Source organism: Neofelis nebulosa, chromosome 6 (genome assembly GCF_028018385.1).
Source record: "Neofelis nebulosa isolate mNeoNeb1 chromosome 6, mNeoNeb1.pri, whole genome shotgun sequence".
Classification (NCBI taxonomy): domain Eukaryota; kingdom Metazoa; phylum Chordata; class Mammalia; order Carnivora; family Felidae; genus Neofelis; species Neofelis nebulosa.
Genome location: NC_080787.1, coordinates 132357962 through 132381218, shown reverse-complemented (window position 1 = coordinate 132381218; position 23257 = coordinate 132357962). Strand labels below are relative to the sequence as shown.

The 23257-nt window shown below is 40.4% G+C and overlaps 1 protein-coding gene across 5 annotated transcripts in view; it reads left to right on the top strand.

Annotated features, from left to right (window-relative positions):
* The window catches only part of HIVEP2 (HIVEP zinc finger 2), a 207693-nt gene that overhangs the window by 172008 nt on the left and 12428 nt on the right, over positions 1 to 23257 (top strand). For 4 of the 5 annotated variants that reach the window (XM_058735486.1, XM_058735483.1, XM_058735484.1 and 1 more), the window contains exons 3-7: positions 2903 to 2997; positions 10120 to 10164; positions 10925 to 16475; positions 17465 to 17619; positions 21407 to 21582. In XM_058735486.1, coding sequence (XP_058591469.1) covers positions 11307 to 16475; positions 17465 to 17619; positions 21407 to 21582 — 5500 coding nt within the window. In that variant the 5' untranslated portion in view covers positions 2903 to 2997; positions 10120 to 10164; positions 10925 to 11306. Of the gene's footprint in view, positions 1 to 2902; positions 2998 to 9504; positions 9554 to 10119; positions 10165 to 10924; positions 16476 to 17464; positions 17620 to 21406; positions 21583 to 23257 lie in introns of all 5 variants that reach the window. The other variant, XM_058735487.1, reaches the window with a different exon arrangement.

Sequence of the window (23257 nt, the reverse complement as noted above, 5' to 3'; positions counted from 1 at the left end):
TGTGGAGGCCATCACTGCATCTAAATTTTTTTTTTATTTTATTTTTTACATTTTTAAAAATTTATTTTTGATAGAGAGAGACAGAGCACAAGTGGGGGAGGGGCAGAGAGAGAGAAAGACACAGAATCTGAGAAGGCTCCAGGCTCCGAGCTGTCAGCACAGAGCCTGACGCAGGGCTCAAAGTCACAAACCGTGAGATCAATACCTGAGCCAAAGTTGGACACTTAACCTTCTGAGCCACCCAGGCGCCCCCATTACTGCGTCTAATTTGCAACAACATTATTTGTGTAAAATCATCGAAGTTAGTTTCGTATCTTTCACATTAATATCATCCAGCTCTTTGCTTTAGAATCACACTAATTAACTGGAAGTTTCTGTAAGGTAAAATATAAACGCAGTATCATTGCCATTGATTTTTGGTTCTCCCAGGGAAAACCAAACATTTAAGGGGTCATGAATTTTAAGTCATGAGACAAAAAGAAATTTTGAATCTTCTTATTGAATGAAAAGAGGGATCTTTGGTAATCTAAAATTCCAGATGTATGCACATGGCATGAGATAAGTGTTTCCTATTTCCAGTAGCCATAGTTCTGGAAAGTAACACTGGAAGAGCAGAGTCATTGCCCTATCACAGCTTGTCTGAGAGATATGCTTGTGCTCCATTTTGCGTGTGAAAGCTGTTGGCAAGAACGATGATTTCTGGGATTGGGAGCGGGTGGGTGCCTGTCTATAGTTGAAACTCCGTTGGAAGGGCTGGGTGTCAGTGCTGGCCTTCTGAGGGTTACTTTCTCCTTCTCCCTTCCTACCTCTTAGTTCGGTGACTCAGATTGCCAATCATAGGTAGTCACCAATTGCTTCAAGTTATTGTTCCCTATAAATAGCTATATCTGTAGAATCTTGGCCCATTTATGTCGTGGGTGAATTTTGTTCAGGGTGCAAAATACTTCAGTGATTTATTAATTTTTTTTCCCTGAGGGATGCCATGCTTTACTTTACATTAGGTCATAATGCCAAAGTATAGTGTTATTTTTTTTTCCCCCAAAGGTGCTATTTGATTTGTTTAACTTTTTTGGATTTGTTTAACTATTGTTTAATAACTATTAGCTATTTGATTTGTTTAACTTTTTCCCCCCAGAGGTGCTATTTGATTTGTTAAAAATATATAGAATTTACATGTCTTATAGATTATGTCTTTTGTTGTATGTCTTATAGAATATGTATGTCTTTTATTTTATTTTTTTTTTTCAGTGCTTAATCAATCATGCTCTTAGGCTTTGATGAAGCTTTCAATTTTGAGAGTAGTAGAGCTTGTCAGGTGTCATTTTAAGTTACCAGCAAATGGTTGATTTGAGGCAAGAAGAACATGGTTTAAAAATGAAAATAAATCTAGCATGTGCTTAATAATTTGTCCTTTGCAGTAACAGAATCTTATCTGACCACCCACATTCATCTGGCTGCTGACGACGTCCTTGCTTCAATTGCAGAAGCTATTTTTGTACCTTTTGTGTCTTTTGAGGAACCAAGTGGGCCTGCTTGCTTATAATGATTCATGTCTCAAAGTGCGCAGGGTGTCCTAAAGTGCTACAGCAGTGATGTGGAAAGGGGGACAGGGAAGTTAAAGCAAACTACTTCCTTTAAGCACTTTGAATGCTCCCATGAAGTGGGACTGGGTTTAGGCACATTTTGCCGTGTCTTGAATCTGCAGCCCTTCCTATGAGACAATAACTTGTCTGGAAGAAAAAGCAGTATTTTTAAAAATGAACAAATATACAATAACCATCTAAGGATTGTGTCACAATATTTTTATGTGGGCCTTGTGTACTGGGAGATAAACCCTCTTAAGATGGTTCATTGATTACTCTATTTGGAGCAAGTAGTTTGACTGACTTTCCATGCATTTCTTTGGATCAGAGCTGGGTAAATATTAATTCTAAGTATGAGAAAGTCCCTTTCTTTATTTCTTGTTAAGTCTCAGGATTTTACTTTGGTTGGTTTTGGCTTCCTATTTCAGAAATTAATTTTAGCACAGAACATAACATTGCTGAAATAAACTATAGAGAAGAATTCGCTATGAGGTTATCTGAGACTTCATCCTGTGGAGTTTAGCAGCTGATGCACCAAAAGAAGTTTCCTGAGAATCTCAGCTTTAAGGCAGAACTGTGTCAGGCACTGTCATGGCATAATTTCTAGTTCCAATATGTTAAGTTGTAACTCTACCATTATTTTCCTGATTGCCTCTACTTTTGTTGGTATAGACAATTCTTTTTTTTAAATTTTGTTCAATGTTTATTCATTTTTGAGAGAGAGAGACAGACGGCACAAGTGGGGTAGGGGAAGAAAGAGAGAGAGGGAGATGCAGAAACCGAAGCAGGTTCCAGGCTGTGAGCTGTCAGCACAGAGCCTGATGTAGGGCTTGAACTCAGGAGCCATGAGATCATTACCTGAGCCAAAGTTGGACGCTTAACCAACGGAGCCACCCAGATGCCTCTTTAAATTTTTTTTTAATGTTATTTTGAGAGACAGAGCATGAGCAGGGGAGGAGCAGAGAGAAGGAGACACAGAATCCAAAGCAGGCTCCAGGCTCAGTCCACACAGAATCCGACGTGGGGCTTGAACTCACGAACTGTGAGATCGTGACCTGAGTCGAAGTCACGCGCTCAACTGACTGAGCCACCAGGCACCCCAGCAATTCTCTTTTAATACAAGTACTTGTTCAAAAGAGTTAAACTATGTTAAAAGAAAGGAAATTGTTTTCTTCGGGGAAAAAAAATGTCTTCTTGAGAGATCCACTTCCAAATTTTCCTTCCTCAAGGAAAGGAGTTTCTGTGAATGAAGAATAAGCATGCCTATTAAGTTGACTACAAGTGTTATCATTTAAAAAATCTTCTTGTTCATCTTTTAGGTTTCCAGAAGTTATGCATGAGTTCCTGTGAGGAGAGTCGGCACCGTGGAAGACATAGATGGTTGTGATACAGTTTTTTGATATGTGGATAACAGGTTAATAACTAAAACTTATTATTTTATTCCATTGTTTTTGCCTTAAACTTGAAAGGCAATATTGGCCTACTTTGTACCCATATGTAAGCCAACTTTGTCATTAAATCTGGGAGGAAACAGTGTATACACGCCATTTAGAGAGAAAAGTGTTGTGAAGGTTTTGTCTTGTTTTCCAAACCAGTTTTAATTACAATTCTCTTAACTGAGATAGCTGCATTTAACAGCATTTCTTTCTTGCAAAGTTTATTTTCATATTAAATTCTACTTAGGGAACCCTAATTACTCTGGCTGTGTAATGGGGAAAACAAAATCACGACTATGAAAAAAAATTGCAAAAAAACTTTAGAACAAAATATTGAAAGTAGTGGGCTACAGTCAAAATAAGTTATAAATACCTTGACTAAATATGCAAACTATGCAAATATCTGCAATCATGCCCTCAGTGTAGCCAGTGTGGAAAAAATCTGGTTCAGTTTTCCATTAGGTTTTAAATATCAAATTGGATTTTAATGTATGTCAAGTTAGAGGGTGATCATCAAAATATTTTTACTTTTCTGCAAAAGTTCTCTGGATTGCTTGGCAGGGTTTTATATAATATACAGTACCCTGCTCATATTGACAACTTGCTTATTTTAGGGAGAACTAAGGTTGTTATGGGGATTTTTACTAATAAAAGAAGCATTTATAATGAATTTGGCTCTCAGGATGGTGCCTTTTTTTAATCATCCTGTGGAAATAAGTCTGTATTCAGCTGGACTCTGGCAATGGCCATGGCTTTTTTGTAGATCCTTCTTTCCCTTATCCAGTCCTATGTGGTAGCGATTTGTGGGACCATCACTGTGCTCTGAGACACTTGTGTATTTCTTAAAATATTTGGTAATTGATCTCTGGCATTTTGAAAGCAAATAGATGGAAATGGTCTCTAAAATGTAATTCAGTAATCACTATTTGAAGATGTATATGTTTGTTTATAAGCATAATACCCCCCAATTCTCAAAACAGGGCCAAATAACCATTTTAATTTTTCTAAATGTTTTATTATTAAAATTTTAGAAGTAGAGAGGCCGTGTTTGTTACCAGTCATGTTATACCGTTATTATTTAGGATGTTATTATTTAATGCTCTCTTGACTTTTGCCACCACTCAAGTAATGATTAATTTCCTGAGGTAAAGCTTTTTTGTAAGATAGTGTTTTCCTAAGCAAAAGATCCCAGATTGACAACCGTGGATACTGTAAGCCTTTATTCATCTACAGAGCAAGCTTGCCTTCCTGCCAATCCCACCCAGCTGTTATCCTGAAGAGACCTCTGTTGAGGTCTATACGGGAGGCTGTTGCTGTGCCTTTGCTTTCAAGGCCTGTCTGAGGAAATTATTTAACTGGGTGCCAAATTTATTTGAGTGGGACTGTGAAGAGTAGCCAAAGGAGAGGGCACACTTTTAGAAAAATGGCAGCTTTTCCATGGAATAGCCACGCGGAGGATAATATCTTTTTCAACACAGTCCCCCTCTGAAAAATGTGCTTAAGCTGCCAGACAATGCCTGTCTTGACTGCCTCAAAGACTCCTACGGGCTGGGGCACTATCCACAGGAAACCCCAGAGTCATATCCTCCAACAAAATAGCTCACTCCTTTCGCAGCACTCAAAGACATTGGGAAAATTTTAAATGTGAATGTGAAATTGCGTTTGGAATATCTCTCCTTTGTTGGCAATGGGTGCCAAAAATGACTCTGCGTGGGTTTGGTTACCATAAAAAGAAATCTCACAGAATGAAATAACCGACTGGGTTTGTTTTTTTTTTTGTTTTTTTGTTTTTTGTTTTCCATGGGAGGATTGCTCTAATATTACATTTTTAAACATATCAATCGATTGGGAAAACTGGAAATTTATACTTTTAACATATAGTTAGGGGATATGAAAAATGAAATGTATCTATGCGGTGATAAAGAAGTAATGTAGTATAATTAACCACGTTACTGTGGATTTTATAGCACCAAGTAGATCTATATTGGGAAAATGCAACTAAAGCTGCTGATTTTTGTATGAGGGTGCATTTGATGGGTTGTAATAAAATTACGAAACTAAAATAGCCCAAAGAAACTACTTCCCTATTACTTAGCATTTAAACAATAACATGCAAGCTTAGGCATTTGCCATTGTTGGTAGACTTAGATTGCTCCGTAAAAGGATCACCCAACAAAAAAAGACGAATGTCTTTGTGACATCTTGGATTCAATTTTGAAAGCCTTAAGATTTTATTTTATTTTTATTTATTTATTTATTTATTTATTTATTTATTTATTTTTTAAGCCTTAAGATTTTAAAAGTGAATTTCTTCTCCCTGATTGTAAGCTGAGGAAAGCAGTAAAGAGACTTTCGAACACCCCCCAAGCCTGTTTGGTTTTAAAGAGACAAACATGCTATGCCCAGTAAAAGATCTAGGGTGAACCCAATTTACACTGCAGATTTTTTTCCATTTCCAAGATAAAGCAGGTGTGGACAAGAGATTAAAGGGAAATGACCACATTTTTTTTTTTTAATGGCTAAAGAATATGATCAGTATATTCCTCAAAAGACCCAGCACTCATGTTTTCTCTCTTCTGTTTTTCTCCATATGCCTCAGAAACTGCAAAAGGAAAGTGATTTTATGGATAGCAGTTAGTTGAAGCCTCTCCAAGGCTGGTGTTGAAGAGAAATACTATATTCTCAAACATGTTTAAAATCTGATGTAAAAGTTTCACGTGAAGTAGGAATAATTTCCAATTCCCTCGTGATATTCTTAAGCTTTTCACTGAAGCAAAAAGTTCAGAGGTCCAGCCCAGAGACCAGAGGGAGACCAGAGGGATCGATCCGCAGTACTGGGATCCTGGGACTTCTAGCTCAGACACAGACAGAGGAGCTTTTCCTGTTATGACCAGGAGGAGAAAGCATGGCTCAAGTGATCATCCAGTTTCATGATAAAATGGTAGGACAGCTTAGGTAGGCTTGTCTTAGAAGTTTAAAAAGAAGTTTTCCTGACAGAAGCTATTTGCATAATTGAGTCAATGTATTTTTTTACTGGGATCAAAGTTTTGAACTTAAAAAATTGTCCAGATAATAAATGCTATTAGAATATAAGATGATCCTATGTGAATATCAGCAAAATTGAGTTTTTAAATAAAACAGTAGATTTGCCTTTTTCTGATTAGGCTCTTTTTCTGAAATTTAAATCCCACAGTTTACTAAATGTCCTAGATGATTTTTGTTCTGGCCATTAAATATCAGCTTTTAAATCTTACGTATGTAACTTTTCTTCATCTTTTGGTCCATTCTTTTTAAAAAAAAATTTTTTTTAATGTTTATTCATTTTTGAGGGAGAGAGAGAGAGACAGAGTATGAGTGGGGGAGGGGCAGAGAGAGAGGGAGACACAGAATCTGAATCAGGCTCCAGGCTCTGAGCTGTCAGCACAGAGACTGGCATGGGGCTTGAACCCACGAACCACGAGATCATGACCTGAGCTGGAGTCGGACGCTTAACCGACTGAGCCACCCAGGCACTTCTCTTCTGGTCCATTCTTTAACAGCAAAATGTTATTGCCTTTGTAAGAATCTAGTTTGGTGCATCTCTCTTTTTAAGGATATGTTCTTAGTGAATAAGAATTGTACATATGTTGTTTAGGGTGTAATGGTTATAATTTATTATTATAAACCGCAGAAACTAAATCTGCCTGATTTACAAAGATATTACCTCATTGCTAAATGAAAACATTATAATCTATTTAATTACTAAATATATTATTCCAGTCTTGTTTTTCACAAAATTTTATGTAATTATTTAACTTAAAGTTCGTGGTTTAAGCAAAATTATATATTCTGTGTAAACCAATGAATGGGAAGTGAACATAGGCCTCATTTTCACTTGTCAGGTTCTTACTTTCTTAAAATGTAATGCTTTCTAAGGAACAAAATAAAACAATTGTTTGTCATGATAGTTTATCATGTTCTAACAAGGAGTTGTCCTTACAATACAGTTCTTAATACTTTAATATAAGTACTTATGTTAATACTTTAATATAAGATTGTGTACCTTATTTAAATTATGGATTTGTGTGATTTCTAGGAAGTGGCATTTAAAAAGAATTTTTTTTTAATGTTTATTTATTTCTGAGACAGAGAGACAGAGCATGAGTGGGGGATGGGCAGAGAGAGAGGGACACAGAATCCGAAGCAGGCTCCAGGCTCTGAGCTGTCAGCACAGCGCCTGACGCGGGGTATGAACTCACAGACCACAAGATCATGACCTGAGCCGAAGTCAGAAGCTCAACCGACTGAGCCACCCAGGTGCCCCAAGGAAGTGGCATTTTTGAGGCCACTTTCTATACTCCAGCCATGCAGAACTCATATATTCTCCCAGGACCATGAAAAATTTAAGCATGGGAAATATTGAAGTCAAGTGACAATATTTAGGAGAAAGTATTGTTGAAGATGCAGTATTTTAAGTTATGATAAACTGACTGACAGAAGTGGATGGGAGAAGTGAGACCTTATAGGCTTGGGGGTGAGCCAAAGCTGGGTTTCATTCTGGTTCTGAACCATCAACCTCCCTTAAGATCATACTCTACTGTAAAACAGGTATAATACATACTGCATAGGGTAGTCATGAAGATCAAATTAGTTAACCTATATGAAGCTATGTACCAGGCACAATATAGTAAGTACACAATAAACAACAAGCATTATCATTGTTATTCCTAACAATGGATCTGCAATCACGGGTCAACACCGTGGCAAAATATGAAAAACAACTTAGAGATTATTCAGTTCAGGGACTCCTGGGGGGCTCAGTCGGTTAAGCGTCCACTTTGGCTCAGGTCATGATCTCATGGTTTGTGGGTTCGAGCCCCGCATCAGGCTCTGTGCTGACAGCTTGGACCCTGGTTCCTGCTTCAGATTCTGTCTCCCTGTCTCTCTGCCCCTCCCCCACTTGTGTGCACGCGCGCGCGCGCCCACGTGCGCGTGCTCTCTCTCTCTCTCTCTTTTAAAAAAAGATTTAAAAAAAAAGAAAAAGAAATATTCAGTTCAAGCACTGACTCCTAGTTAAGGAAAGATGCAAAATATTCCTGTCTTGAATTGAAAATACACTTTACTCCCATTTTAGAGGGTGCTATTCACCTTTACAAGTCTGACAGCAGTTGTGTCTACATGAACCTTAAATATTTAGTTAATTAAACAAAAATTCAGTCAATTTGGGTTTGACACTGCACATTCTTCTTGTTAGCATGCTTGCTGTAACTGACCAAAGTTAATTTGCATTACACTATTATAAGGGCCTCACTTCTCATTCAGCTTTTGTCTTTTTTTTTTTTAAGTTTATATATTTTGAGACAGTGAGCACGTGCCTGAGTGGGGGAGGGGCAGGGAGAGAGGGAGAGAGATAGAATCTCAAACAGGCTCAGGTGACAGCAGGAAGTCCTACATGGCAGTTTCATCTCACAAACCATGAGATCATGACCTGAGCTGAAATTAAGAGTCAGACCCTTAACTGAGCCACCCAGGCGCCCCTCAGTTTTTTTCTGTTCTTTTTTTTTTTTTTTAATTTTTTTCATAATGTTTATTATCTTTCTTTGAGAGAGAGAAAGAGAGAGAGTGCGAGCAGGGCAGGGGCAGACAGAGAGGGAGACACAGAATCTGAAGCGGGTTCCAGGCTCTCAGCTGTCAGCACCAAGCTCTAACTCACGAACCTGGAGATCATGACCAGAGTCGAAGTTGGACGCTTAACCGACTGAGCCACTCAGGCGCCCCTCGGTTTTTTTCTTATTACCTATAAAGGGATGCATAGGAAGATCACTGTGCGGGGAAAATCCAATCCAATAGTAAAATTTGCCAGCAAACCGAAGTTAATGCTTGTTGTTTAGTTTTTTCAGCTACTGCATTATAAATTTGTGGCTCTTAGCAGAAGGAACTTTTGATGTCTTGCTACAAATATATGGGGGCTGCTGATTTCTCACCCAAAAGTCTTTTCATTCCCGTGGGAATTGCCATGTTCTTTCCCTTTCCTAAGTGCACCTGCCATCACCACCATCACAGCAGCAGTCTGTCTTAGGGGGCAAATTGGACATAGAAGTTAGGCCGGTACAGAAAGAAAAATCACCAAAAGTCATACGGTGAAAAGTAGAAATTTCTTTCCTGCCCCTTCTTTTGACTCCCTGATTCTACTTCTGCAATTTAATTTAACTGGAGTTAAAAGCTGTTCGGCATCCCTGCAGAAATGCTCTGTTTATCACCTGTTTCTCTTTTACACACATGGGATTATTAAATGCAATGAGTTTTTTTTTGGTTTTTGGTGGGGGGGGGGTGGGGTTTTGTTTTTTGTTTTTTTGCTTTTCAACATCCAATATTACTATCTTCTGGATGAGTTCCTATATCGGCACGTACTGCTGTGCTTTATCTTTTTAAATGGCTGAGTTTTATGATGGAGTCATAACTTACTTAAGCAGTCCTTGTACACATATCTTTGTGCACTTGTGCAGGTACATCTGTAACGATAAATTTGCAGCAATGGAATTTCCGGGCCAAAGGGTATGTGCTTTCTTACTTTGATAAGCACCTTCACGTTGCCTCTCAAGGAAACATCTCAACTTTCATCATAGGTGACACAGTTGAGCACTGAAGTACTCAGAATCCTCTGGCCATTTGCTTATGGAAGATGAGTATTCAGTTAAGATCTAATTGTTTCCAAGTTGTCAAGCTTCCCTGCGCTATTCACAGCCATCCGGAGGACTCCTTTATTTGTTGTGATGTAAATTTAAATGTGCAAACCTATACGTTCAATAAAAAACCCTACTATTCTCAACTTTTTAATATCTAAGGGATCAGAACCAGGCTAGTTGCGTCAAAAAAATGATGTTTTGATATAATAATCTTATATATTAGAAAATATTACTCTAAAGCTTTTATAATTTTTTCTATTTTTGGACACATTACTGCTGTAGTGTAGTGTATTCAAAGCAGTCACTTATTAATCTTCTCTTAGGGTACATAGCATTGTGAGCTCTATATATATGAACTTTAATTTGACATCTATGTACAGCTGTGTTGTGGTTTAATGAAACAGTTTTTCCTAACTGCCTTTATTTTCTACCCAGGAAGCATCAAGACAATCATGTCCATGAGAATGCTAAACGATTCAGGTACTCATTACATTTTTAAACTGTCCAAAAATATGTTTTGTTTTTTTATATTATGAAGGCTTTATAATAGTTTATTTGGATTCACTTTACCACCTTTGCCAAAGTTCTGGGACAATCTTTGATTCTTATGGCTTTAGTCTAGCTCTCCTAATCACTGCTTTAAAATATACCTGTATTGTATGTTAATATAAATATGGATGTATGTAAAATATATTCTATATTTAAATATTAAATATATATGTAATATACTTAATATAATATTTTAAAATATTTACTATTTACATATATTTTATATGTATGTTTTGTTTTGCATATAAAATATATTTATACCTATATATATATTTGTCTATAAAATATGTCCATATAGAGAAATCTGTAGTACACTTCAGCAGGCACGTCATACAACTTGGTCAGAAATAGCTCTAAATTTATTTTAATGAAGGCTTTTAAAAAGTTTATGATTTTATAAATAATATCTATCAAAAGCTTTCTTTTAAATACTTTTCTAACCAAAATTAAGGAGTATTTAAAAGGATGACCAAAATTAGAGCATTGAAGAAATCTAGCTTATGACTTAATGCCATGTTTGACATTAATATCCTTTAATTGTGGAACTAATGTAACAGCTATAAAAAGTATCCTTGGAGCATAAAAAAATCATTTTCAATTTATCCAGGGTCAGGCTGGCTATTTAGGATTGGTTTTGGTTTCTAACTTGATAACTGTTATGATAATCTCTTTGTGTTTCTTTTTCTTTCAGATCGTTTTATCTTAGTGAAACTGGCAATTGAACTTTGCTCTAGTTGATGGGCAAAACTGCTCCCAGACTATTCATCCCAATTTCATGCTAGTTGAAAATCTTCAAATGCCATAAGGAATCTTCATAGATTTGCACTTAGCTTTTGGATGGACATTTCTACAATGGAGAGAACTGTGTTATAGCCCTGGTCCAAGGCCGTTACCATCTCATGCTCATAAGACTACGGGGTGGGTGTGGCAGGTTCAAAGAGAAGGAGCACTCGGCCAGTTTGCAGACACCCTGGACCATGGAAGCTAACAAGCTTTGAAAAGCACAGCTTTGAAGACACTCCATGAGTCTGCATGGCTTTCAAGTGAACTAGCACTTAAGACCTTGTAACAAAATGGACACTGGGGACACAGCTCTAGGACAAAAAGCTACCTCAAGGTCTGGAGAAACTGATACAGCATCAGGTAGATGGAGACAGGAACAATCAGCTGTTATTAAGATGAGCACTTTTGGCAGTCAAGAAGGACAGCGGCAACCACAAATAGATCCTGAGCAAATCGGAGACACAGCGTCCGCACAACTCTTTGGTTCTGGGAAACTGGCCTCACCTAGCGACGTGGCACAGCATGTCACAGAGAAGCAATACCCACCGCCTCGTCCGAGCCCTTACTCATGCCAACATTCACTCTCTTTCCCTCAGCACTCATTGCCACAGGGGGTCATGCACAGCAGCAAGCCACATCAGAGCCTCGAAGGCCCTCCGTGGCTTTTCCCTGGCCCTTTGCCGTCCGTTGCCTCCGAGGACTTATTTTCTTTTCCTATACATGGCCACAGTGGTGGTTACCCCAGAAAAAAGATTTCAAGCCTGAACCCTGCTTATAGCCAATACTCTCAGAAAAGTATCGAACAGTCCGAAGATGCTCACAAGAAAGAGCACAAACCCAAAAAGCCCGGCAAATACATTTGCCCCTACTGCAGCAGGGCATGTGCCAAACCAAGCGTACTGAAAAAACACATCAGGTCCCATACTGGGGAGCGGCCATATCCATGTATACCTTGTGGTTTCTCTTTCAAGACAAAGAGCAATTTGTATAAGCACAGGAAGTCACATGCCCATGCAATTAAGGCAGGATTAGTCCCTTTCACAGAGTCAGCTGTATCTAAATTGGACCTAGAGGCTGGTTTTATTGACGTAGAAGCAGAAATACATTCAGACGGTGAGCAGAGTACAGACACGGACGAGGAGAGCTCTTTATTTGTTGAGGCTTCTGAGAAAATGAGTCCCGGCCCACCAATCCCGTTGGATATTGCCAGCCGAGGTGGCTATCATGGATCACTGGAAGAATCACTGGGAGGTCCGATGAAAGTGCCGATTTTGATTATCCCCAAAAGTGGGATCCCTTTACCTAACGAAAGCTCTCAGTATATGGGTTCTGATATGCTACTGAATCCGTCACTAAATACTAAGCCTGATGATTCTCACACAGTTAAACAGAAACTTGCACTAAGACTGTCAGAGAAAAAAGGACAAGATTCTGAGCCATCTCTCAACCTTCTGAGCCCGCACAGTAAAGGAAGCACTGACTCCGGTTACTTCTCTCGCTCAGAAAGTGCGGAGCAGCAAATAAGCCCTCCAAACACAAATGCAAAGTCTTATGAAGAAATCATCTTTGGAAAATACTGTCGGCTTAGTCCCAGAAATACACTCAGTGTTACGACCGCAAGTCAGGAGCGTGCCACAATGGGTAGGAAGGGCATGATGGAATCATTACCTCACGTAAACACCAGGTTAGATGTCAAGATGTTTGAAGATCCTGCATCACAGCTGATCCCAAGCAAGGGAGAGATCGACCCCAGTCAAGCAAGCATGCTGAAATCCACGAAATTCAACAGTGAATCCAGACAATCCCAGACTATTCCGTCATCCATCAGGAACGAAGGAAAGCTTTTTCCTGCAAATTTCCAAGGCAGCAGCCCCATTCTCTTAGAAGCTCCTGTGGACTCTTCACCCCTTATTAGAAGCAACTCGATGCCAACTTCTTCAGCAACTAATCTTAGCATTCCTCCTTCCTTGAGAGGAAGTCACTCATTTGATGAAAGGATGAGTGGCTCCGATGATGTGTTCTATCCGGGAACGGTGGGGATACCCCCTCAGCGCATGTTAAGGAGACAGGCTGCATTTGAGCTGCCCTCAGTACAGGAGGGGCACATGGAGGCAGAACACCATGGCAGGATGTCCAAGAGTGTCACAGGCTTATCCTTGAAGGAAAAGAAATTGATTTCTGGGGACCGCATGGGGTATGACTATGATGTCTGCCGGAAACCCTACAAGAAGTGGGAAGACTCCGAAACACCAAAGCCAAGCTACAGGGACATTTCCTGCTTAAGCTCTTTAAAACACGGGGGTGAGTATTTCATGGATCCCTCGGTGCCATTGCAGGGAGTGCCAACCGTGTTTGGAACTACTTGTGAAAATAGAAAACGCCGGAAAGAGAAGAGCGTGGGAGATGAGGAGGACACCCCCATGATCTGCAGCAGCATCGTGAGCACACCCATGGGCATAATGACTTCGGATTACGACCCCAAACTGCCGATGCAGGAAGGCGTAAGAGGTGGATTTGTCATGGCGGGACATGAGAACCCTTCCCATGGTCACTCGGAGCGCTTTGACCCGTGTCGACCTCAACTCCAATCTGGAAGTCCATCTCTTGGGTCCGAGGAGTTGCCCTCAGCCACCGATGCAGATAAGATTTCAGACCTAGCGGGCAGGAAACCTCCTGGAAATGTGATTTCTGTTATTCAGCACACAAACTCGCTGAGCCGCCCCAACTCATTTGAAAGGTCTGAGTCAGCTGAACTGATGGCTAGCGCACAGGACAAGGCCTCTTCACCCTCCGAGACCTGTGACAGCGAGGTTTCAGAAGCCCCGGTGAGTCCGGAGTGGGCTCCACCTGTGGATGGTGCTGACAGCGGGGGGAAGCCGTCCCCTTCCCAGCAGGCCCAGCGGCAGCCTTACCACGCACAGCCTAGGCTGGTTCGCCAGCACAACATTCAGGTTCCTGAGATTCGAGTGACGGAGGAGCCTGATAAACCAGAGAAGGAGAAAGACGCCCAGAGTAAAGAGCCGGAAAAGCCCGTGGAGGAATTTCAGTGGCCCCAGAGAAGCGAGACCCTTTCCCAGCTCCCAGCTGAGAAGTTGCCACCCAAAAAGAAGCGTTTGCGACTTGCAGACATGGAGCACTCTTCAGGGGAATCCAGCTTTGAATCCACAGGCACGGGCCTCTCCCGCAGCCCCAGTCAGGAAAGCAACTTGTCCCACAGCTCCAGTTTTTCAATGTCTTTCGAAAGAGAGGATGCCATTAAGCTCCCCGCACCTCCTAAGCCAGATGAGTTTGGGAAGCATTCGGAGTTTCTGACCGTCCCTGCTGGGTCGTACTCCTTGTCCGTCCCGGGCCACCACCACCAAAAAGAGATGCGGCGCTGCTCGTCCGAGCAGATGCCTTGCCCTCACCCAACGGAAGTTCCGGAAATCCGGAGCAAATCATTTGATTACGGGAATCTGTCCCACGCTCCGGCGGCAGGGGCATCGGCCGCCACGTTATCCCCATCGCGGGAGAGGAAGAAATGCTTTCTGGTGCGGCAGGCTTCCTTCAGTGGCTCTCCGGAGATCGCCCAGGGGGAGGCTGGTGCAGATCTGGGTGTAAAGCAGGAGCACATGGAGCACCTGCACGCGGGCCTGAGGGCCGCATGGCACCCTGCCCCCACCTCCGTGCTGCCTCCCCTCCAGGCAGAGGACCCTGGGAAGCAGATTGTGGGTCCTTGTGCCCAGCTGAGCTCAGGTCAGCTCCACCTGGCCCAGCAACAGATCATGCACATGGACGGTCAGGAATCCCTGAGAAATCCCCTGATACAACCGACATCCTATATTGCAAGCAAGCACTTGTCTGAACAGCCACATTTATTTCCACATCAAGAGACTATTCCTTTTTCTCCAATCCAGAATGCCTTGTTTCAGTTTCAGTATCCTACCGTCTGTATGGTTCATCTACCAGCTCAGCAGCCTCCCTGGTGGCAGGCACATTTCCCACATCCCCTTGTGCAACACCCTCAGAAGAGCTACGGCAAGCCTTCTTTCCAGGCAGAAATCCATCCTAGCTGTCCCTTAGAGCATGTTGCAGAGCACATTGGAAAGAAATCTGCTGAGCACGCACACCCGAAAGAGCAAACCTACCCGTGTTATTCAGGAACATCAGGGCTACACTCAAAGAACATTCTTCCGAAGTTCCCGTCAGACCAGAGCACCAAGTCACCTGATACTCCCTCTGAACAGGTTCTTCAAGAAGATTTTGCCTCTGCAAACGCTGGGCCTTTACAGTCCTTACCGGGAACAGTGGTTCCTGTTAGGATCCAGACCCATGTCCCGTCCTACGGGAGTGTCATGTACACGAGCATTTCTCAGATACTTGGGCAGAACAGTCCTGCAATTGTCATATGCAAAGTGGACGAGAATACTACCCAAAGAACACTGGTGACCAACGCGGCCATGCAAGGGATCGGATTCAACATTGCCCAGGTGTTGGGGCAGCACGCAGGCTTAGAAAAATACCCCATTTGGAAAGTACCTCAGACCTTACCCCTTGGCTTAGAATCCTCAATCCCCTTATGTTTACCTTCCACCTCGGACAGCGTGGCCACCCTGGGGGGTAGCAAGCGTATGCTTTCTCCAGCCAGCAGCTTGGAGCTCTTCATGGAAACGAAGCAGCAGAAAAGGGTCAAGGAAGAAAAGATGTATGGACAGATTGTTGAGGAGCTCAGTGCTGTGGAGCTAACCAGCTCAGACATCAAGAAGGATCTGTCCCGCCCACAGAAACCCCAGCTGGTTCGACAAGGTTGTGCTTCTGAGCCAAAGGATGGCTTGCAGTCCGGGTCATCTTCCTTCTCTTCACTGCCCCCTTGCTCATCTCAAGACCATCCGTCTGCCAGCCTGTCCATGAGGGAGCCGTTCCCGCCCAACTCCAGGGCACCTCCTCTAGGCCAGAAGTCCAGCGGGCCTTCTGAAAGCAGAGAGTCCTCAGATGAATTAGATATTGATGAGACGGCATCTGATATGAGCATGAGCCCACAGAGTTCCTCATTGCCCCCCGGAGACGGTCAGCTTGAAGAGCATGGAAGGGGCCAGAAGCTGCCTGTCAGCATGCTGGTGCACATGGCCTCTGGCCCAAGCAGGAAGATGGCAAACTCAACTCTTCTTTTCACGGACGTGGCAGATTTCCAGCAGATTCTTCAGTTCCCCAGTCTGCGGACAACAACTACTGTGAGTTGGTGCTTCTTGAATTATACAAAACCCAATTACGTACAACAGGCCACCTTCAAATCCTCAGTTTATGCTTCATGGTGCATTAGTTCCTGTAACCCAAACCCATCAGGATTGAACACCAAGACCACTCTGGCTCTTCTGAGGTCCAAGCAAAAAATCACTGCAGAAATTTATACTCTGGCTGCTATGCACAGACCTGGAACTGGCAAGCTTACATCATCAAGTGCATGGAAGCAGTTTGCTCAGGTAATGAATACCATTTCTAAAAGCACCGTAGTGTGGATTTGATTGCTGAGCAGAATACATAGTGAAGGACAGAAGGTCTAAAACATACAAGGGAAATGAAGGTCAGAGCTGAGGGAACCCTCTGTGACACTGATCTCCCTTTCTCAGTAAGAGAAAAAGCCAGTGGCCAGCCGTGCACTATGTTTTGGGGGAGTCCCTCTTTCGGCCAGCTGCCATGGAATTCTACCACTGGAATCGATTCCTTTGGGTTCTTCTCTCTTCTGGCCTGTGTTAGTGACCTAGCCGGTCATATTCTCTTTTGATATGAAGGATTCAGGGGATTGTGAAATGTGGACATAGGACATAGAACATTGTGAATGTAGGAATGGACACTGAGTGGAAAGATCAGGAAGGAGGCGGATGGGTGTCAGAACTGAGCTTTGCACACTTCAGAGGGCTTATTTCCAGTGACAGTACTTTTTACTAAAATTTATTGTCTCTAGTTTTCCCTCAAAACTCATTTTTTTCCAAGTGATGATCTGGTTTGTTCCTAGATGAACAATTAATACCTTACATGTCAAATTGCAAAAATACTAATAGGGGCACTTTGGAATTTTTCCTAAATTATTAATGAAGCAAATAGAGGATTTAAAAATAGTTTTTACTTAATTCAGTTACCATTTCCCTTCAGTTTTTGAAAATATTTCCTTAATTGATAGTGTTTTGTTACTTCAGAACATAGAACATGTTTTCTGTTTTTATTAGTGTTGCATAGATTAAGTGCCAACAGAGGAATATTCTTTTTTTTTTTTAAACAAAATGTTGAATAATTCTGTAGAAACTGTATTTCTCTGATTTTATCCTTAGTGTCCCTTGTTTTATGTAGCCAGGCCATGGCCTTTTAACATGGAATTTAGGCTAATTTTCAGAGGTCAGAGGAGAGCGGGTATGTGGGCTGCTCCTGTGTCTTAGAGAAAGCGTATGAAATGATTCTCTCTTTTTTCCTACAGATGAAACCTGATGCATCCTTTTTATTTGGCAGCAAACTAGAAAGGAAACTAGTTGGAAATATCTTAAAGGAAAGAGGGAAGGGAGATATTCATGGAGATAAAGATATTGGATCCAAACAAACGGAGCCAATCCGAATTAAAATCTTTGAAGGAGGGTAAGGAAATATGTGCATGTGTAAAATATTCAGTTATAAGTCAGAGCAAATGGTCACGAATGTATGCACGGGAAAAAATAGTACCTACTCTGGTTGGGTATAAGGCGGATTCCTTCTCTATTCACATTTCTGAAGTCTGGCTGGCAACAGATAATGAGTTCATGCACTTGCTTTCAATGCTTACTTTCAATGAAAATGTCCCCGTTATATATGGTTTGAACTTCTGCTTCAAATTTCCACGCCTCTCATGCAGTATGAAATTGACTATATTTGTGGCCTCATGATGTCGTCAAGTTTGTTCATGCTTTAATATTATTCTCATGGGCATTTTGGTATTATTAATGGATATTTTTATTCTGTGCTAACACAAATGCAATCTTGCACACTCATGTATAATCCTAGGAACTAGTTAATTTGATTGTTCATTTAATTGCTTTTACCAGATATTATTGGGATTTCATCATTTCCATTAGTGTCCTGTTTCTGTTCCAGGATCCAAGCCGGGGTACCACATTGCATTGAGCTGTCATGTTTTCTCTGTCTCTTCTGATTTGTGGCAGTTTCTTTTTCTTTGGGAGTTTCCTTTTCTTTTCATTTTATTTTAGAGAGAGAGAGAGAGTGTGTGTGTGTGAGAGAACAGGGGAAAAGGGCAGAAGGAGATGAAGAGAGAATATTAAGCAGCCTCCACACTCAGCATGGGGAGCAGTGCGGGGCTTGATCCCACGATAGCAGGATCATGACCTTAGCCGAAATCAAGAGTAGGATGCTCAACCGACTGAGCCACTCAGGTGCCCCTGGGAATTTCTTTTTAAGTGTTGAATCCTGAGTTGTAGAAATACAAGTAATAAGGCTCAATGACTTTGATATCTGTACAGTAAAGAAAAATTACTCATATGTGTAATGTCTAGTTTTAGATTTCATTAGAATTGTATTGTATCAGGCTCCTCGGTCACATGGGAGAAAAATGTCAGACTTATGCTATTAAAATTTAAAAACTTTAAAGCATACTAATCACATTAGGGTGATTATGTTGTAACTAGCCTTATCTCTGCAATAGATCTGTAATTTACATGTTTCCATGAGCACGAATTGATTCCAGTTATAGTTGGAAGACCGAATAATGTTATCTATTTAATTATAAAATGTTGACTGTTTAGTGATATGAAATATCTATTTCCCACGTAGATTTACCAGTTTGGAGATGAATTATTAAAATTGCTTTCCTCTTGGTTTCGGCCCCTTTGGATGTCAAGTATTTTCACCACTAAATCCACAATTGTATGGAGTCTTAAAGTTGGTCTTGATATTTTTTTGACATCCCTCATCTTTTAACACAAATGAAAACAAAATAGATGTTATCTTTCCTCAGAAACTGAGATGTCCTTGTGAATGAATCCACACCCTCATGTTCAGTAGTCTTCCTAGTAGTGCACTTGTACTAGATGAGTAATACTTTATATTTGCTTTGGGGAACCCATCTCTACTAATGAAGGACACAAGTGAAAGAGCGTATATGAACATATTATTGCTGTGGTTTGATGATCCACAAGGACGGTGCCCATATATCATTTCTTCCCCCTTTCATTTCCCTGTGGTATGGGCTACATCACAGTCATTTCTTAATCTGTGACCCGACTTCTGCCTGGTGGTGACCAGGTGTTCATTCCAAGCAGTGTGTTACTGCCTCTTAGTTTGGTGATTGCAAAGTGATAACTTGAAAAAAGAAGTATAACTGACCACATTTTTAAGTGTATATGTTCTTTATATTACCCAATTCCTAGGTTTAAACATACCTTTCGGGGTTTTTTCAAAATACGTTAATTCTTGTATTAAGTAGAATCTAAGGTCTGTAGACCTGTTGCACGGTAGATATTTTATTGTTACAGATTTTTCAAATATATAGTTTCTTTTTGTACTGAATTTGACTGTCTACAAGTAGGTCAGCTAAGACATTAAAAATAAAATGATTAAAGCCCCTGGGTGGCTCAGTCAGTTAAGCGTCCAACTCTTGATCTCAGCTCAGATCTTGATCTCAGGGTGGTGAGCTCAGGCCCCCATGTTGGCCTCTGCACTGGATGTGAAACTTATTTAAAGAAAATAAAATAACATTATATTACTTGAAGATAAAATGCATTTCCCATCAACCATGATGATGGGCTACACTAAGCTTAAGGTATCCTTCTGTGAAGAAAACTAGCTTTCTATAAATTTATTTGTTTTATTCTGTATTTCTTTGGTAATTTTATCTATTTAGGGACAGAGAATAGTGAAATTAAACGGTGAAAGATCTTTTGCATCTTGAGGTTCTTTTCTACTTTGTTACAGAAGACAACGTAAAATGAAACTTAAAGTTCAAGAAAGTTTTGAAGAACAAGTTGAGGTGGGAAGTTCCTTGTGACAGGGGAAAGATTTAATGAAAAAACATACAGAATTGACTATTCATATTTTTGATACTACTTAATTCCCACCTGGATTAGTAGTGACCAAAAAGTAAATAATGTTAACATTGAATAGCATCCATAAAAGAGTTAATATTTAAATATGTGGGTGGATTTTCTCTCTTAAAAATCCTTCGCTGGATTGGACGAATGAAGTTGAATTTTCATTTCTGAAAATACAGAAGTGTGCAATGCTCCTAGAATGTAAAAACAAACAAACAAACAAAAAACCCTATAAATCTAGTGCCTTTAAGTAAGTCCACAGTGAATTAGGGCATTTTATATGTCAGTTTACATTTTGGAATTATAAAATGAGCCCCTTGAAAAGAATATCTTTCCAAGAATGACATCACACCCATAATTCTAGCCTCACTTTGATTTAAAAGATAATGATATTCACTGAATTATTCAGTAGAATGTTACTGTACTCTATGATTGATCCTGTTCCATTGTAATCTGAACAATATATGATAGTTGAGCCCTGGGTAGGTTTCTTCCATGGATTATCACAGTGAATACCTAAGATTTTGTTTATCTAATTGATTTGACTAAACTAGCTGACCTCAGACATCCTTTCAAACCTCTCTATTAAATTCTTCTGCAAACAAATGCAAATTTGGTTGAAAAATAGAATCTCTAGTTTTTATTATGTAACATAACAGTACCTACCAGAAGCTACTTGAAATTTGGACTCCACTTTAGTGCAAATTCATGGTCCTTGGGAAAGAGCGGATCAAATCTGTAGACAACAGTTGGTGAGCTCAGCTCAGCCCGTGTAAGCTAGAAATTTGGGAGGCACTCTCATGCCAGGATTGTAAAAATAGAGCAAAAACTTGCAATGAAGAATTCTATTATCGGTTTTACTTATTTTAGCATATTTACAGGCATGTGTGTGTGTGTGTCTGTTCTGCTTGCACGTCTTAGACGATGTAATGTTAACGGATGATATATGATGATTTGAATATGTTGGTATAACTTTTTGGATATTTCTTGTGTGGAGGCTGTACTAGAATCCAAAAGTAGCAAGGCACAACTCTGAAACTCTCTGAGGCTTATGGAAGTCCATTGGAATTGAACGTCTATATCCCAAGTCCACATATCTTAATAGGGGAACCCATTCCATTTTGAACACCATGTAGAAAATTACATTTTGCTTACAGTGCCAATGTGTCATCTGGTTCTTTCAGGAATTTACTGCATAACCTTCTCAGGTTTCATAGAAGTAGGGTTGAATAATTGTTTGTAAAAGACCCTCATAATAATTTGCCTCTCAAAAGATTTGCTTCTGGTTTGATTACATAAACCACTAAAGTATTTGAAAACACACTGCATTCCCTTTTTCTAAACAGGTATAAGTCAAATGAAGATTATGTATATGTCAGAGGACGTGGACGTGGAAAGTACATTTGTGAAGAATGTGGGATTCGCTGTAAGAAGCCAAGCATGCTCAAAAAGCATATCCGCACTCACACTGATGTCCGGCCATATGTATGCAAGTTATGTAACTTTGCTTTCAAAACGAAAGGTACAATTATCATCTTTTTAGACGAGGACATACTTTTCTTATGGTCACTTTGGATTCTAAATACCATTTTATAACTGTTATTGAGCGTAAGATGGTTTTGTGAGTGAAATGTGTTTTCTCCCTTATGTAAGTAATCAAAGGACACACATGAAACAGCAAGGCTTCTTTTATGACTTGAGTAAGAGCTGTAGACATAGGGCCAGGCAAGTTGTTTCCGAAGGAAGTGGCTAAGAATTGCCCGGATTGTTATTGCTATTACTTCATGTTAGAAATGTTGTGCCGTCAAGATAATCTTTGCACCAGTATTGAAATACCACAGGGAGACAATCCATGCAGTGGCATTAGGAAAGCAAGGCAGCAGCTGGGAAGAAAACATGTGCCCATGGTCAGTTTCAAGATTATGAATAATGTAGAGACCCACAGACTCCCAGGTGGGCCCCTCCATCCACAGTTGCATTAATTATGCATAGAAATTTGATAGCTTGTGTTCCGTGTATTTATCAGCACAGAGACAATTTCTTACTCTCAGGCCACAACTGTGAATTTCATAATATCAGGACTTGCCTTAAAATGATATTCTTTCTTTTAAAAGAAAAATCTGTTGTTGTTTTTTTTACAGGTAGGTTTATATGAACATATACAAGAAGGTTGTTTTGATTATAGTTTCTTCATTTTATAAAATCAAGGAAACGTTCTTGATCCCAGTGTTCTCAGATTACAGAAGTAGCGAATTAGAGGGGGTTTGACTTTTGGAGAAGTACGTCTTACTGCTTGCTGTAGAAGTACTTTAGCTATCATGGATTTTTACCCCCTCATTAAGCTCGTATGATTTCCTATGTTTTAACTTTAAATCTGCATACCAGTTACTCTGCTCCACTCCCCATCAAGAAAGATAATAATCAAATCAAATAATCTTTGGTAGGGAAATATGTACCAATTTTCTCCTATAGCCCAAATCCTAAATTGTCTTATTGGTTTGTCAGAAGTATAAATGTGTAGACTCCCAACATACCTGTTTCTTCTTTACTAAAAAGGTATCTGTAGGGGCGCCCGGGTGGCTCAGTGGGTTAAGCGGCCGACTTCGGCTCAGGTCACGATCTCGCGGTCCGTGGGTTCGAGCCCCGCGTTGGGCTCTGTGCTGACAGCTCAGAGCCTGGAGCCTGTTTCAGATTCTGTGTCTCCCTCTCTCTGACCCTCCCCCGTTCATGCTCTGTCTCTCTCTGTCTCAAAAATAAATAAACGTTAAAAAAAAAATTAAAAAAAAAAAAAAAAGGTATCTGTATTACAGGGATGCTTTCTTTGAAGGCAGATAAAGGAGGGGGGAGTGTTCATTTGCATTTCAAAAGAGGTAAACATAAGGTCCTTTAAATACCATCCTCCTTTGTACAACCTAGCCTTTTATTTAGAACTTCACTGAGAGACTCCCTAGGACAGAAGAAAATATAAACTTTGGTTCTATAACCTGCAAATCCGCCAGTCATTACAACTGCTTTATCTTCACGGGGTACAGGAGTTTGCTGTGTGAGACGCTGGGTGACGGGAATGGCTGTGTGAGACGCTGGGTGACGTAACACCACATTTCTAGGTTTTTAAAAATCAAATTAAATTTGGCTCTGCGTCATTGCCATGGAGTTTTAGCAGGAAATCATTTATTCTTGGTCATTATTGGAGTTTC